The sequence below is a fragment of the Lolium perenne genome, chromosome 4 (genome assembly GCF_019359855.2).
Source record: "Lolium perenne isolate Kyuss_39 chromosome 4, Kyuss_2.0, whole genome shotgun sequence".
NCBI lineage: Eukaryota > Viridiplantae > Streptophyta > Magnoliopsida > Poales > Poaceae > Lolium > Lolium perenne.
The window spans coordinates 384654900-384671693 of NC_067247.2; the positions used below are offsets into that span (position 1 = coordinate 384654900).

Genomic DNA, 16794 nt, shown 5'->3' on the forward strand with positions numbered 1-16794 from the left:
TGGTGCGACGGCCACAAGTATCAATCTATTGTGCATCCTACCTAGCCTCACTGACTCCATCCCTGGATGTTAATATTTGTTTCGACCGACCAAGTATGAGGCACGCTATTTAATTCGTACTACTTGTCTTCTATTTGAGTTCGCACTTCTTAATTGCATTGGCCGATGATTAAAATGTTCGGTCACTTGTACACTCCGGGGTGGGGCCAGTGAGGCTTGGTGTGATGGCCACAAATATCAATCTATTGTGCATCCTACCTAGCCTCACTGACCCCATCCCTGTATGTTATTATTTATTTCGACCAACAAAGTATGAGGCACTATTTAGTTCATACTACTTGTCTCTTATTTGAGTTGGCACTTGTTCATTGCATTGGTACTAATAACGTTTTACTTGTCTTGTGAATGGAGATGCCGACGACATATGTCGTGTACAAGGGGAGGGTTCCTGGAGTCTACGACGACTGGGAGGACTATCGGAGACAGGTGCACCGTTTCAGCGGCAACAGCTACAAGGGATACCCCACTAGGGTGGAGGCGGAAGGAAGATACGCCCGTTATCTAGCGGGAGAGATGAGGGACATGAGGAGGAACCGGATGAAGACCATGGCCTTCGTGATGATGGTCATCGTGACCATGTTGGTCATGTTCTATGTGATTGTAGTTTAGCTTAGGACCTACATTGTGAGGTGTATGACAATACTTGTGACGACTATGTACCGAGACTTCTAACTTTGTGAAACTTCGTCGTTCGGTGTTGCATATGCACTTGTGTTGTATGAATCAACATTCCGGAACAAGACTTGTGTATTTGTGTATTGATACCGAAATGATACTTGACTCTCTATGTGCTTCTCATATTGCATGTGCTGCTGTACAAATATGAACTGTTGTATAAATTTGCAAATATGCATTGTAATAAGCTGGAAAATGGCTATAAAATTGTATTTTCGACTGCTACTGCCGGCGAACCTACATTACCTACTGCCAGCGCACAAAGCACGCGCCAGTGCTGGCATCCCTACTGCCGGCGTAGCAACACGTGCGCCGGTGGAATATGGTAGTTGCCGGCGAATCATGGCCGGTGCGCCGGCAGTAGCTGCCTTACCGCCGGCGAACATCCAGGCGCGCTGGCAATGAGCTGTTATCACCGGCCCGTTCGCACCGGCGGGCTTAGGTGCGCCGGCAATAAGCCTATTTGGTGCGCCGGCAGTAGGCCTTTCCCTTGTAGTGAGTTGGGCGACCCAGGTATACCGACTATTCCTTGTTCCATCAAGAATAATTATGTTAGAACTGCTCTATGTGATTTAGGAGCAGGTGTTAGTATTATGCCTTTTTCTCTTTACAAGAGACTTTATTTAGATAAGTTGGTACCAACTGACATATCTTTGCAAATGGCCGATAAATCTACTGCTATTCCTGTTGGTATATGTGAGGATGTTCCTGTTCAAGTTACTAATAATTGCTTAATATTAACTGATTTTGTTGTGTTGGAAATGCCTGAAGATGATAATATGTCTATTATTCTTGGAAGACCTTTTCTTAACACTGGAGGGGCTGTTATTGATTGCAATAAACGAAAAGTTACTTTCAATGTTGATGACAAGGAGCATACTGTTTATTTTCCCAAGAGGATTGATAAAGTATGTGGAGTTAATACAATTTCTAATGTGAGAACTATCAAAGTCGGAATTATTGATTGTCCTATATATGAGCCTAAAGAAGGTTATCAAAATATTATGATTGGATCCATATCAATACAATACAAGGTAACATGATTGATTTGAGGTTTATTTCTTCTTATGTCATGTAAAATTTATTTGGTGGCAAGACTTGATCAACCTTGTTAACAAGTACATTTTATATGCATAGAGGAGCTAAACAACATTTCTTTATTTCCTCCACTTGTTCTATTTGCTGTAGCACTCCTTGTTTTGCAAGGTTCTTTAATTGTTTAGAGGTTTGAAATTCTTTTTCTGCCCTATAATAATAATTTTAACACCCAGAAATGTGCATTTTTCAAAGTTTTCAAAAATTTACAAATATTATACCGTTGGTCTTATTTTTCGAAGAGCTACCTGGGAGCACCTGGGGCTGACCAGTGGGGCACCCCAGGGCTGCCCCCCATGTGCCGGCGTGGCCAAGGAGGGGAGCGCCACCCTGTGGTGTGGGCCCCTCCTTGCCCCACTAAGTCATCTCTTCCTCCCATTCTACTCTCTCTCCCGAAAAAAACTCGTACCAACTTTCTCTCACTCGCGTTTTTGCTCAAGAGCTCGGGATTCTTCGATCTCTTTGCTCAGCCCAGATTTCTGTCTGAAATTTGGCACATTTGCTCTCTGGTATGTGACTCCTCCGATTATCCAAATAGAATTTTGTTTGGTTAAGTATATCTTGAGTATTTTGCTGCTGTAGGTAACATGTTAAGTGAGCTTGCATGCTTGTTCTAAGTTGTACAAATTATTTTTGATGCATGCTTAGTACTCTACCAAGTTCATATAGTAGTTTCCCTCATTTATATGTCTCCAAATCAACTTTTATAATGTTTGTTGAAAAATTTCAGAAAATGGAGTGGAATAGGCACCAACTGAACCAACAAGAATTGAAGGTGCAAGAAGTTATGAGAGTTCACCGCGAAGAGGGAGTATACCCCTCTTACTACCCATGCGCTGATTTTATGAGGAGTGCAGGAATCTTGCGAGATGTTCAAAATCTGATTTCCAATGCAGGGTTGGAAAGTTTTGTTGTTGGTGAACCTTACCAATATGCAAAACTAACCATGTCAGTGGTGCGAGATTTTGAATTCAATTGGTCCCAACCTAACCCCATGGTTCGATACAAAATTTATAATAAAACTGTCAACTTGCCCTTTGATGATTTTTGTGCAGCAATTAGAGTGCCACGATGGGGATCATGTGAGAAGGTTAGGGGACTGCCACAGGAGCTCTTGAGTCTATACAAGATGATCTGTCAAGGGAGAAGCTTCTCAGATGAGAGTGGTAAGATTCGTAGTATTCAACTCCCAGCTATTCGCTACTTTGCTTACTTCATCACCAAGTGCGTTCTTGCTAGAAAGAATGCAAATAAGTTATCTATCCAGGATTTGGCTTTCCTAGCTGCTGCATTGCAATGTGATAGGACTTATAATTTGAGTGCTTTGATAGCCTTTATACTTGCTACTAACCGTGAGAAGGGAGGAATTTGTGGAGGTCTCATCGCCTCTCGTTTATTAGCTATGCATGGTGTAGAACCTCACCCTCTTGATGTTCAGCTCTCCATAGAGAAACTTGACATTGTTTCCATGATTAAACATGACTTTGTTTCTGATTGGTCTAATTTGAGTAACCTGTCTTATAAGATAACATTTTACAAGAAAAATTGGAGAACAACAAAAAAAACTGAAAGGCTATTAGGATTGCCTGCACCTGCTTTGTTTAACCTTGATTCCAGGGAAAATTGGTTGGTCACGGAAGATGAACTGAATGCATACATAGAGGGGGATGGCCATCATGCAGGGGACGGCACGGAGGAGGCCGAGGAACACCTCGACTTGTCATCCGATGCAGCGAGCTCTTCGCATCAACATTTTGGGCATGTGGAGCCTTCACCCTTTTCTTCTGCACAGGGACCTTATTATGACTACGCCATGTATGATCCACCGGCGTGGAACCCTGACCCTCGCTGGGGTTGAACTCCACTTAGGCCAAAAGCCTAAGCTTGGGGGGAGGTATACCGGCATCACTCATTCATAGCATATTACGATTGCTGGATACTTGTACATACTTGTTTAGCTTCTTAAAGTGGTTTCTAATAAGAGGGAGATGATATTTGGGGAAGTGCTGTTTGAAAACAGATTCTGGACTGATACCAAAAAACTTCCCAAAAACAGCCAGAACGTTATTTTACGAAGCCAATTTTTGTGCATGTTCCCCAGGTTATTATCTAACTTTCATTAGTTGAGCACTTTTCGAGTTGAGCAGCGGAAGATTTTCTTAAAAATCGATTACTGTACTGCTGTTAAGTTTGACGAATTTCTGCTACCTTGTGTTTGTGTGACTCTTTTAGTTTTCATTTTCTTGTTTTTGCTTTGTTTTTTTCCTAAAACACAAAAATACCAAAAATATTTCTGTTTTTTCTCTTTACCATTTGTTTATTTTGGTTTCTTGCTCCTATTTTGCTTTATTTGCTATCATTGGTTTGCTATGAGAAAATCCAAAAAGATTTTGCTTTGTTTGCTTGTTTCCTTTTGTTCTTGTCTCCAATTCGAAAACACCAAAAATATTTGTTGTTATTTTTTGGTTTTGTAAAGTTCATTATGGAGTTCAGCGGTCTCCGGTGGCTGGAGCTTGGTTTTCATTCCATATTATTCAAGCTACACAAGTGAAAGGCAATAATGACGATCTACGACAACTCGACTGTGGTGAGAGGCTGGTATGAACTCTATTTGTTTTCATTTTTGTACATATACTCATCCATGTGAGCATGCTTAGTTGGTTCATGTGAGGTATATGTCATTTAAGAAAGTCTAGTAGTTCATGATCTCTCGTGTTTAGCTCCAATCTATTAATATGAGTAGCGTGTCATAAATATTTGCTTGCATTGTTTTATTCATAAATAGGTATGACATTGTGGTATCCTCCTCTGAATAATTCACTTGAATCGACTTGGCACATGCTCACGCATGCATATGACTGAACAAAAGTCAATCAAGACTCGATGATTTACTTTGCCTCAGAGTTCTTGTATCACTTTTATGCCTCCGTTAATTTATTTTGTCGCAAGCATGATTATGATAGTTACTGCTCTCTTGATTGTCGCTTCCCAGTCTATTGCTAGCCTTCACTTGTACTGAGCGGGAACGCTGCTCGTGCTTCCAAACCCCTGAAAACCAAGTTATTCCTGAGTGTCCACCATAAATACCTATGCATGGCATTTCAAACCATTCCAAGTAAATTCTCATGTGCTACCTTTAAACCTTCAAAATACTTCTCAATTTGTGTTGATGTTTTATAGCTCATGAGGAAGTATGTGGTGTTTATCTTTCCACCTTGTCATTTACTCCTGACAGACTTTCATCAATGGACTAGTGGCACATCCGCTTATCCAATAATTTTGCAAAAAGAGCTGGCAACGGGGTTCCCAGCCCCAATTAATTAACTTTCATCAATAATTCTCTTCACATGTTTTGCCCTGATTTATCAGTAAGCAACTTAATTTGCAAATAGACACTCCTCCATGGTATGTGAATGTTGGAAGGCACCCGAGGATTCGGTTAGCCATGGCTTGTGTAAGCAAAGGTTGGGGGGAGTGTCATCCATAATGAAACTAAAGTACGTGTGTAAACAAAAGAGAAGAGGGATGATTTACCTTGCTGGTAGACATAATGTCCTTCATGGGAGCCACTCTTGAAAGTCTGGTTGACGAGGTAGTTGGAGTGCCCACTACCATTCGTTGACAACAACAGACACCTCTCAAAATAATTTTACTCATGTTTTAAAAATGAAAGGCTCTAGCGCATGTTAATCCCTGCTTCCCTATGTGAAGGGCCAATCTTTTACTTTTACATTGAGTCACCATCCTTTCTTTGAGCACTTTCTTGAGAGCACAACTGTCATTCTTACTATAATATGCTTGTCCCAAAATGTGATTAACTGTGGTATAACTTTGATGCTTTTATCTTTGATAATCTCTACTTCCAGTCTTTCCATGAACTTCGAAGGTGCCCGAGCATTTATGTTTTGCTGTAAAAATACGGGCAAGCGAGATACCACTTTATCATATCATTTTATGAACATTGCAATCTTGCTGATAGACATGATTCATGATGCTTATTATTAATTCGTTGGTACCTTTTCCATGATTGACATAGCTATTAGATGACTTTATTTGCATGTATCTTATTATGAATTGCCTAAGTACTTGTTCATATCATGAGAATATTTACATCATATGAACAAATGTGTTCGTGAAAGTTCTTTTATCGCACTCAGTTTTTAACTGAATTGTTTGAGGACAAGCAATAAGCTAAGCTTGGGGGGAGTTGATACATCCAAAACGTATCTACTTTCCCGAACACTTTTGATATTGTTTTGCCTCTAATTTGTGTATTTTAGATACAACTAACACGGACTAACGCTGTTTTCAGCAGAATTGCCCTGGTGTCTCGTTTTTGTGCAGAAACTTAACTTTCAGGAAAATCCCCGTGATTAATTCCAATGGGCCTATTTTCACATAATATTGACGGAGCCAGAAGACCAGAAGGAGGGGGGCCACGAGGCGCCCACGCCACAAGGCGGCACGGCAGGCCCCTGGGCCGCGCCGGCCTATGGTGGCGGCGCCTCGGCCAGCCTCTGACGCCCCCCTCTGGACTACTTAAGCGTTTCGACCTAAAAACGCACGGGGGTTAGATGAAATCGCCAGAAGACATCCAGAACACCGCCGCCATCGCGAAACTCCGTCTCGGGACCAGAAACTCCGTTCTGGCACTCCGTCGGGACGGGGAATTGGAGGAGATCATCGCCATCATCACCATCAATGTCTCTCCATCGGCCAGCCATGTTTCCCCCATCCATGTGTGAGTAATTCCCCCGCTGTAGGCTGAAGGGGATGGTAGGGATTGGATGGGATTGTTCATGTAATAGCATAAGATTGTTAGGGCATAGTGCCTACTGTCCGTAGTTGGTACTTTTATGATATTGTTGCAACTTGTTATAGTTAATGCTTGTCACTAGGGCCCGAGTGCCATGATCTCAGATCTGAACATGTTATCAATTCATGATGATATTCATTGCTTTATGATCTTACCTGCAAGTTGTATACACATATTGCTGTCCGGAACCCGAGGCCCCAAAGTGACAGAAATTGGGACAACCGGAGGGGAAGGCGGTGATATGAGGATCACATGTGTTCACGGACTGTTAATGCTTTGCTTCGGTGCTCTATTAAAAGGAGTACCTTAATTTCCAGTAGATTCCCTAGAGGCCCGGTTGCCACCGGCTGGTAGGACAAAAGATGTTGTGCAAGTTTCTCATTGCGAGCACGTACGACTAAATATGGAACACATGCCTATGGATTGTTTAGTACTTGGATGTTGTTTTATTACTATCTGCAAATGCCCTACCTTGATTGTTATATGATTTCTCTCATCCATGCAGCACCCGTTCATCCATCCCTGTGCCTACAGTATTTTAATCCTGATGTTTACTATAATCACTACTGCTGTCTTTGTTACACTGTTGCTGATATTTCACTACTGCTACTGCTATAAAACTGTTGCTACTGATAAACCCTTGCGAACAAGTCTGTTTCCAGGTGCAGCTGAATTGACAACTCCGCTGTTAAGGCTTACAAATATTCTTTGGCTCCCCTTGTGTCGAATCAATAAATTGGGTTTTACTTCCCTCGAAGACTATTGCGACCCCCTATACTTGTGGGTCATCAAGTTGCTAAAAAATATCTTATAATTGTCCCTATCCCTAAAGAAATCGTATAATTGTCCCGTAACGGCAGTTGCATTGCTTGCAACTAGCTTTGTTTTTTTACAATCAATACCATATATATTTATAGTACAAATAGTACATGGTAAAGATACATGAGCGAATTTCAACTATTACAAAATAAAGTCTCAAAAAACCAATAAATATTCGAGATCTTCAAAATCTTTCTTCTTCCATGACACAATCTTCTACTTTCCTGTAGGTAGCCGAAGATAGATACTAAACCACAGAAAATACCAAAAAAGATTTTCTCATAATTTTAATTTTAATCGCAATGTTAAGGTTACGTGCATGTGTGCAGCCATTGAAATAGTCAATCATCATTGGCAAGAGTATCAACACCAGTATGCCAAAGAAAAGCAACCGAACATCTATTCGACATCACCGGGGAGCCGAGAATATGTATCGCCATTGTTGAGGACGTACAACCGGGACAAATATTGCGAGGACAAACATTCTCGCGGAAACCATGAGAAAAGATCCTAGATTGATTCGGCGAAGATAGATCCGAAGAACCATACCAAGAGAAGTTTAATCTTCCGATACCACCATTGACGATGGGAGGAAGATCTCGTCGAAAGATGGGACGAAGATCAATTATTGTAACCGATGTCATCTCCATTAATTTGGGAACCAAAAGAAGAGGGGTAACCGATCTATGGTGGAGTAGCTTGTGTGTGCCTCACAGCTTAAAATAATTATGCAACTAGCTTTGTTTAGTTCGGTGATACGTTGGTTCTTGCGACTGTTTGCGGAAAACCATGTTTCATGGCCATGGAGCCATGGCTGGTTTAGTTAGTTGGTTCGCATCTTTCAAGGAGGCCACACATCTTCCATGAAGGGTCACTCTGGTCTACGACAAGAGGGGAAGAGTTGATAAGGATGAGGAAAAGGAACATGGTTTCTATCATACATTTGGACAAATTATTGGTAAACCTACCTGTTCCATTCCATGTCCTACAGAGAGAGACCATCTGAAAACTAACTCGATCCCTCTAAAGAAGTTCTTGGACAGTTCAACAAAGATGATAGGAGTGTAATAGGTAATAGCTATAACAAACTAAAGAGAGAAGCTGTTGGTGATTAAAACATGCTTGCCTAATGGCCCAATCCGGCCGCATCTTTCTTAACAATGGCGATGGAATATTTCCTCTAGCTGTTCACGGTGCTGCAACTTGCAAGTACCACCCAACTGTGCTAACCAATCTCACAACAGATACGAGTGTTCACGGGGACCTAGCGGCTAACCAGATAACCACATCTTTTCATTGCCCTTTCGAGAGGGCTATCCTGTACTGTCCGATCGCGACGTCCAACCAGAACCAATATCAGTGTCACATCACGGGCAGAACAGTGATTGCAAACAGTATATAGATGCTGCCAGAAAATCAGTTGATAAACATGTGGATTTTCACCACCTGCCCATCTGGCAGCAAAAGAGATGGTACAATTCTGAATTCACATGCCTTGCCAACCTGACCAGTAAGGTTCAGTTCTGAATTTCTCAATTTCTAAAACAACATGATGAATTTGTCCTAACAAGAAAACAGAATGAATAAAATAAAAGGGCTTCAAGCGTCAGTCAATGTTAGAAACAATTTGATCGTCGGACAGTTCCAATTGGAACGTAAACAAGAGGTCGTGGTGATCTAGGCAATGCAACAGTTTGGATGGTCCATGTTTCTTGTGCATCAACATCTGCCATCTTTCACTCCCGCGACGTCGCCGCTCCTGAATAACTATGTACAGTTTCAGCCGAATCCCGCGCAAGCCAGCCAATCATCCTGTGCTGTGCTATCTCTAAAATGACGCTGGCCTCTGATGGCTGACGATCCGGAGGAGGCAGGGACGGGTGCTACAAGTGGAACGAAATGGTGCTGGTGATCATCAACACTCGATGTGATAATCTTACAAGCTTGGCAAAACTGCATTTTCCTCGGGTCACCGGATGTAGCTCCTAACAAATGATGTGCCTCCGATGCTACTTAAGCTGTCAGCACTCTGTAACATAAGTGTGGGGCTAGAAGATTAGAATAACGCCTCCTGAGGTGTAATTATATAGATATCAAACACACATTTCAAGAATAAGCAAGTACCTGGGACTTGGGAGACGGAAACACGTTCCAAAACCGCAGCGTCTCGTCACCAGCACCGGTAACAATAGTCTGTTCACATCGAGATTGAAAAAACAGTGAGAAGAAATTACACCAGGAACCCCAAACAGAACCAAAAAAAAGTCAAGTCCGTATGGTTCAAAGAGAGAATTTCACCTGTCCATCAGGGGAGATGGCTAAATATAATACTCTGAATGTATGGCCTGTCAATGTGGCAAGCTGCAAATTGGGAGAGAATTGACCGCAATTAGTACAAAACAGAAAAGGTATGGAATAACTAAGCTACACAATAAACTTGGGGCATACCTTTGACATTGTTGGATACCGCCACACAATTATCTGATTCTGAGAGTATCCGTGTGTGCTAACAAGCTCATTAACATTCTTGGACCACACAAGATTACAGACCTGTTAAGACATTTAGCATCATGAGAACATGTAAAAAAGCAGCATGTTTAGTTCTACCACATCCACAAGTCTTCAAAACACATAATATCTGACAGTCTCAAACGTGAACAATTGAAGCATCAAATTTCTCGACACTTATGGAGATATTGTATTGCCCACGTTATTTTCCAAAAGAATTCATGGCACATACTTTTTTTTATATATAAGTATGCAGAGGCCAGCCAGTCTAGGAGTGTGTTTGATTTTTACCCAAGATTTTGGCTAGCCAAAAGTTTGGTTAAGCCTTTCCTTGCCCACAAGTTGGCCAACATTGGCTTCGAAAAATGAACGAGTTGGTAGTGGAGCATTGGCATGCCAGAAATTTGGCAACCATCCAAACAGGAGCCAACCTTTTAGTCATGACTAAAAAATTGGTAGGGCACACTTTGGCCACAATCCAAACACATACCCTAGATCTTCTCTGATTATTTTTGTAGGAAACAAATGCATCTGTACGAATAAAGTCCAAAGGTTCCAAAAGTATCCAGATCATGATATTTGAATATAGAAGTACAGACCCAACTTAAATTCAGAAAAAAAAAACAAGGGCTGCATGTAAACTGTTGAGAGGATAGATAGCAAGCGAATTACCTGACTTCCTGTGTCCATGGAACTCAAGTGCGTATTTGTGGTCGTATTCCAAAAACGTATGCATCTATCTGCAGTTCCTCCACCAGATGCAAGAAGGCCATTTAGATGAGGAGACCAAGCAATAGCTTTCACAGCTGCTGTGTGCTCAGTATACTTCAGCACAGGTTGTGTTGAATGTTGGTTCCAAACAAAAAGCTGGGACAGAAAACAAAAGTTATGAGCAGAAGAAAACAACATCCTGAAATCGAAGTGCCACACAGTTCATTGCGACGAAACATATGGACATGCATCTTACTCTGTTGTCATTACCACCAGAAGCAAGCTGACGGTTATCATAAGACCACTTGAGCCCACACACCTGAGAATTGAGAAATTTATAAATTATAAGCAATATTAGAAATTGCAAAATAGAAGACTGACAGGATAATTCAAACATTGTACAAACAGACAAAAGACTGTAACGGTCTACATAAGATGCCATATTATATGAATAGTTAAGAAAATATTACCTCAGATTTATGCCCAGTAAGTTTGCTAATGTAGTCGTCTGGAGCACGGAGATCATGGTGAAGGATGTTTTTGTCGCGACTGCCGGAAGAAAGCAATGAAGAGTTCCATGCAAGAGCACCAACTCGCATGCGATGGCTTTCCATGGTTCGCATTCTCTTGCATCGTGAAGCATCCCAGATCTACATAAGACGAGAATCACAGTTACAGAACACCATTGGAACGTAAAATTGTTCTACCAATAACTAACGCCGATTCGTCAATTTCACCAAATGAGATATGAGCTAAACGGGACCAAATTTAATTGAACATATTTCAATGTGGTGTTTTGCACAGAACTCAATTATACCCGCCATACAATGGTATCTGAATGGCAAGACTTGGTGTACATTCATGATTTTTTTTCTAAAAGGCGATAGTACAATTAAGAGGAAACAGTATCATGGACTAACTAATGAAAGTAGCGCAATGCAGGGCCTGCTGGCTAATGCTAAGCTGTGGTAGTATTGCGAGAATTTCCGGAATTCTCACAGCTCAATGTACCACCGAATTATTTGGTAATTGAGTTGCTTTGTGTAAAATTAGCGGTTGAGATCTAATCTAAATTTGATGGACCGTGAGCAAATCATGTACTAATGATTTCAGATGTGAGCAAGACCTAACCTGAACTTTGCCTTGGTTAGTCCCTACGGCAAGGTTGATTTATTCTAAAAGGCGTTAGTACAATCAAGAAGGAAATACCACCATATACTAACTAATGAAAGTACCGCAATGCAGGGCCTGCTGGCTACTGGGGTGTTGTGGTAGTATTGCGAATTTCCGAAATTCGCACAACTCAATGTACTACTGTATTATTTGTCTTGGTTCGGCCATTTTGCTTTATTTAGAAAGCGGGCGAAAGACTGTTTCTAGAGTTGTTTTGGGCGAAATTTGGGGTTGAAATGTAATCCTAAATTTGATGGAGCCGCGAGCAAGTCATGTAATCATTCCAGATGGGAGCAAAGACCAAACCTGAACTTTGCCTTGGTTAGTCCCTACGGCAAGGTGAGTGCCACGCTGCGCCCAGCCCACGGAGCAAACTGTGTCCTCCGCCCCCAAATCGCAGAGCTTGGTGACCTGCGCAGGGATAAAACTTGTTTAGTGTCTGTAGAACTGAAGTTTCAGAAGAGAAATCTCGCCATCAGGATAGAATGGCACTGGCTGCACACCTTGCTGCTGCAGGCGTTCCACAGGTAGACGCAATTCCCCAATCCGACGGCGAGGACGTTGTGCGAAGACCAGTCCACGAGGTTGAGGTAGAAGTCGTCCTGCAATGCGGGGGCGTCTAGCACCTAGAAGCAACACAAGGAAAAATTTCGTCACATTTTCAGCGCACAGCTTTTCAAATCCTACTCTTTAGAGCGGCCGAAGAGGAAAGACGGAATCTTTGGCGCCGGGAGATCCATGAAATTGGGAGAAAGAGTAACAACTAACCTTGTAGGGCGACCTCGTGATCTTCCTGGGCCCGGCGCCCTTGGCGGAGAAGACGCCGGGGAAGCGGAGGTCGTCGTCGTCGGTCCCGCCGGCGAAGAGCGCCCGCTTGGCGTTCCGCGGCACCTCGGCCTTGAACCTGAATATGTTGGCGCTGGCGGGGGAGGAGGAGGAGGGGGAGGATGCGGCGGCGGAGGAGGCGAGGCGGTCGGGCGTGTCGGGCCCGAAGAGCGCGGCGCGGAGGAGCGTGCAGTAGGGCGACGGCGCGGCGGATCCGCCGGCGCCGGCGCCGGCGGGCGGGAGGTCGAAGAGCGCGAGGTTGGATCCGGCGCGGCTGGGGATGAAGCGGTCGCTGTAGACGGTGCGGGAGGCGGGCGTGGACGGCGCGGAGGAGGCGGCGGAGGAGGAGGGTCGCTGCTGCGCGCCGGACGGGGAGGAGGGCGGCCAGGAGGCCTGCGCCCCCGCGGGCAGGCGCGCGGCGGGGGTGGAGGAGGACGGCGTGGGCGGCTTCGAGTTGGGGTCCGCCGCCGACGGCGACGGCGGGTGCTGGTGGTGCTCCATGGCGGGCGGGCGGGCGAATTGGGGATCGGGGGCGGTGGGGATGTGATATGGGTTCTTGCGCCGCTCGCGATTGAGATGCTCTTTCTTTCTCTCTCGCTCGCTCGCGCGCTTTCTCTCTCCTCCTTCCCACGCTACGATTAGTTTGTTTACTCGGATTTATTACTTTCTGTTGGATGCCTGTTGCGATGGCTCCGTATTTATGCGCTCTCGCTGCGCCGTGGGCCACGCGGAGATCTTGTTCCCAAGCCTAACAAAATAAACAGTTTATCTTGTTCTTTTCTGAATCGGACAAAACCTTTCTTTTTCGTTTTTGTTCGGAAGCACATGGATGGACGAACCGCTCCGGTTTTCGAAGCCAAGTGGCACTAGTACAACAGAAGGCATTGTTTGGTTCTCAAAAAGGCTTTGCTATCTCGACGCTCTGTTGCGTTCGAAAATGGCAAATCGGACGCTCTTGTTGTGTCCGTGTATTATCTTCTGAAGGTGGACTGCAGGCCATTGCTACTAATCCGATACACAATTCGATTATTGATCGCCACTGTGTTTGTTATGAATCCGATTCAGATGTGCATCGAGTACTGACCATTACCGGCCAGGCAGCAGCCAGCTTGCAAGGAAGGACCTCCATGGGTCGATCCATCCATCGAGATGCAGATGTTGTTTTCCAGGGATGGTTGGGGTGGACCCTGGCCGGGTAATGACGAGTCCGAGCTGGACTAGCGTTGGCCGCGTGCCGTGCGTGCGGCGTCAGTGATGTGCACCGCTCGATCGGCGTCAGCCGATGATCCGAGCTCGTTTTGCTAGTTTCGCGATGTCGATCTAGGTGGATGCTACATTGCTGATCAAGTGCTGCCACATTTTTTTTCTTCATATAACTCTTTTTGGAACCAAGAACAAATGCATAAATCAAGCAAATATTGCTAAAAAAAATATGTACGAATACAGCGCGGGTGTGGGGATGTGCGGATGTTCGCCGAAACCAAGAGAACCCCCAAACCCATGTAAAGAGACATCGAAAAAATAACCAACAAAACTGTTTCCTAATTCTACCACGGTGCTCGATTTATCAAAATGTGGGAACCCTCCTCGAATGTGTGAAGGATTACATGGTCGCCGGTTACGGGACGAGCCATTTTGAAGTTCGGCTTCACAAGGATGTGTAATGGGAAAGGGCCATGCGGATCTACCCTAAAACGAGAGTTCCATCTCGCAGGAATTGTTACAGCGTCTTGAGTTAGTTCAATTGAGCTATCTTGACGCTCTGTTGTGTTCGAAAATGGCAAATCGGACGCACTTCTTGTTTGTGTATTATCTTCTGATGAAGGTACACAAGTGGACTGCAGGCCGTAGTGCGTGTGGTTCTTCTACATTGCTACAAATCCGATACTACATAATTCGATATGGCCGTCTGACGAGCATGGTGCGATATTGATCACCCACCACCCAGGGCCGGTTCATAGGACGGGGCAGAGGGGCGCTCGCCCCGGGCCCTCAACAGTTAGGGCCCTAGTTTAAGATTTGTTTGTACACTTACTACACTTATATTTATACTCTTTAGGCAGTAGAGTTTGAAATAATTCTAGAAAAAAATAGAAGGTTGATGTTGTAGCTTAACGTGCCTATACTCTGACTCCTTCTCTAATGGGCTGAACAACAGGAACCCTCATATTTTTTCTCTGATTATTTCTATTTCTCGCGGACAATACACATGTACACAAGTAGCTATTGGTAGAAATAATAATCTTGGTATATAGCTCGTGCGATCAATAGAAATAAATAGTTTCAAACATCTTCATCAATATTCTTAAGACCATGGATCTTTCAAATGTAAATATTATTTAGTTTATTATTGCATTACCCTAATATTTATCTTGCTGAATAATAATTTTTTTTAGTTTTTTTGTGTGTGACCAAGTGGTGAAGTTTGAGTGAGATTGTTAAGGGGCCTAGAAAACTAATCATGCTTAAACTTTAAGTAAGATATATAAATTTAACACAAATAAATATCTTTAAGGATTTTTTCATAGTAGGGGGGCAATGGCCCCCTACCCTAGAAAAGCTTAACCACTATGAAAAGGGGTCCTTGGTGTCGTTTCGCCCTAGGGCCCCCGAAATCTATGGACCGGCCCTGCCACCACCGTGCGTGTTTGCTATTCAGATGGGCATGAGTAGTTAGAGCATGTCTAACATGCCCCGTATTTTTTCGCCCCTTAAAACGCGAGTAGAGGGTCCTGTATTCACTTACCACCAACCAGCCAGGCAGCCAGCTTGCGAGGAAGGACCTGCCTACAGCTGCAGGGCGATCCATCGGCGTCAGCCGGTCATCCGAGTTCGTTTCGCTAGTTTGGCGATATCCATCTGGGTGGATGCTACATTGCTACACTGTTAGTGAGGGTGCTTGTTTTGGCTGTTCCGGTGTAGGGCATCTCCGTGAGACAAAAAAAAATAAGGACCGTGTCCTCCTCTTATCCTTTTGAATCCGAGCCAAACTTGCGATTCGACCCAATTTTATGTTTGATCATATCTAATACAGTATATCTAACTTATTTTACATGGTGCAAATAAAATTAAAAAGGACATCAAAAATAAAAATAGATAAAGCCCTCCCTAGGGTTCATTGCCGTTGTGCTGCCTACTCCTCGTCGTAGTTGACGGTTAGGTCGACATACTCCAGCGCAGGCCAAGAGATCATCGGTGGCGTTGGAGTTGTGCCCGCTAGCGTTGGAGGGGCCGTTGTGGAGGCGTTGCGCTGGCCACTGCTCTGTCCAACGTGCCCATTTTTTAGGGTTTTGTTGTGGCTTGCCGGTGGTGGTCCGAGGCACGAATGGCTCCATGTGGCAATGGCGATTTTTTTTAGAATTGCGGATGCCGCCACTTGCCTTAAAAAGCCGAAGACACGTCGCAGAAGGTGAAGCGGCCGTTCTGTGGCTGCCAAGCTGGCCCCAGAGGACGCGGAAGAACGTGTTCGTTGTTTGTGTCGACGCATTTCTAGATCAACTTAAATCTAAAATGTGACGGTAGATATTCGTCAGTCTATTTACGTCTAGCCATTAGGCTAGGTTGTGGTGTTCTCCTGCCCTCCAAGTCCAAGATGCTGTAACTAAGGATTCGACGCATGTTCGGTGCCATGTTCTCCTACACAGGAGGATGTTCGTCCCATGTTCGGGTAGATTGGGCTACACGCTTCTCCCGATCTAGATCGGTCAATATTCCAAAACTAGCACGAGCCGAGAAATCTGGAAGAATCATTCGCCCGTTCGATCGATCGATCGATTCGCAGAAGCGTGCCAAGGATCTGACCAACATGGCGTGGTGACAACGGGGCATGTCCATCGCGATCGATCCAACGCGCGCCGCACTTAATTGCTTGGGTGTGTGTGGTGAAGGTGAACTGGTGGTAATTATAAGGAGATCTAGATCTGCCTCGACAACTTGACTCAAATAGAGCGTGTCCGTACGTGCAACTCCTCCGATCTTCCACCGTCGTCGTGAGCAACTCTCGACATTGTTAGCTAATGTAAGTAGAGATCATTTCGACAAGTAGCGTGGATGAAACAAAAACAACCTAGCTAGGCCCCGCGCTGCCGGTCAGAAACAAAGTGTGCAGTGAT

The 16794-nt window shown here is 44.1% G+C and overlaps 1 protein-coding gene across 1 annotated transcript; it reads right to left on the bottom strand.

Moving 5' to 3' along the window:
• Window positions 1–8864: 8864 nt before the first annotated feature.
• Window positions 8865–13327, bottom strand: LOC127297295 (protein FIZZY-RELATED 2). The gene is made up of 10 exons (XM_051327593.2): window positions 12626–13327; window positions 12361–12483; window positions 12164–12268; window positions 11155–11334; window positions 10941–11003; window positions 10646–10840; window positions 9914–10015; window positions 9764–9826; window positions 9590–9658; window positions 8865–9494 (listed from the first exon to the last, which is right to left on the bottom strand). The coding sequence occupies exons 1-10, from the start codon at window positions 13181–13183 to the stop codon at window positions 9435–9437; spliced, it is 1518 nt and encodes a 505-aa protein (XP_051183553.1). The 5' UTR covers window positions 13184–13327; the 3' UTR covers window positions 8865–9434.
• Window positions 13328–16794: the final 3467 nt, after the last annotated feature.

Excerpts from the sequence above, each read along its gene's own strand:
- LOC127297295 (XM_051327593.2), bottom strand. The coding sequence starts at position 13,183 with ATGGAGCACCACCAGCACCCGCCGTCGCCGTCGGCGGCGGACCCCAAC. Across the intron at positions 10,841-10,940 it reads CTGGTGGTAATGACAACAGA|CTTTTTGTTTGGAACCAACA; the intron begins GTAAGATGCATG and ends TTTCTGTCCCAG. Across the intron at positions 10,016-10,645 it reads CCATGGACACAGGAAGTCAG|GTCTGTAATCTTGTGTGGTC; the intron begins GTAATTCGCTTG and ends ATGTCTTAACAG.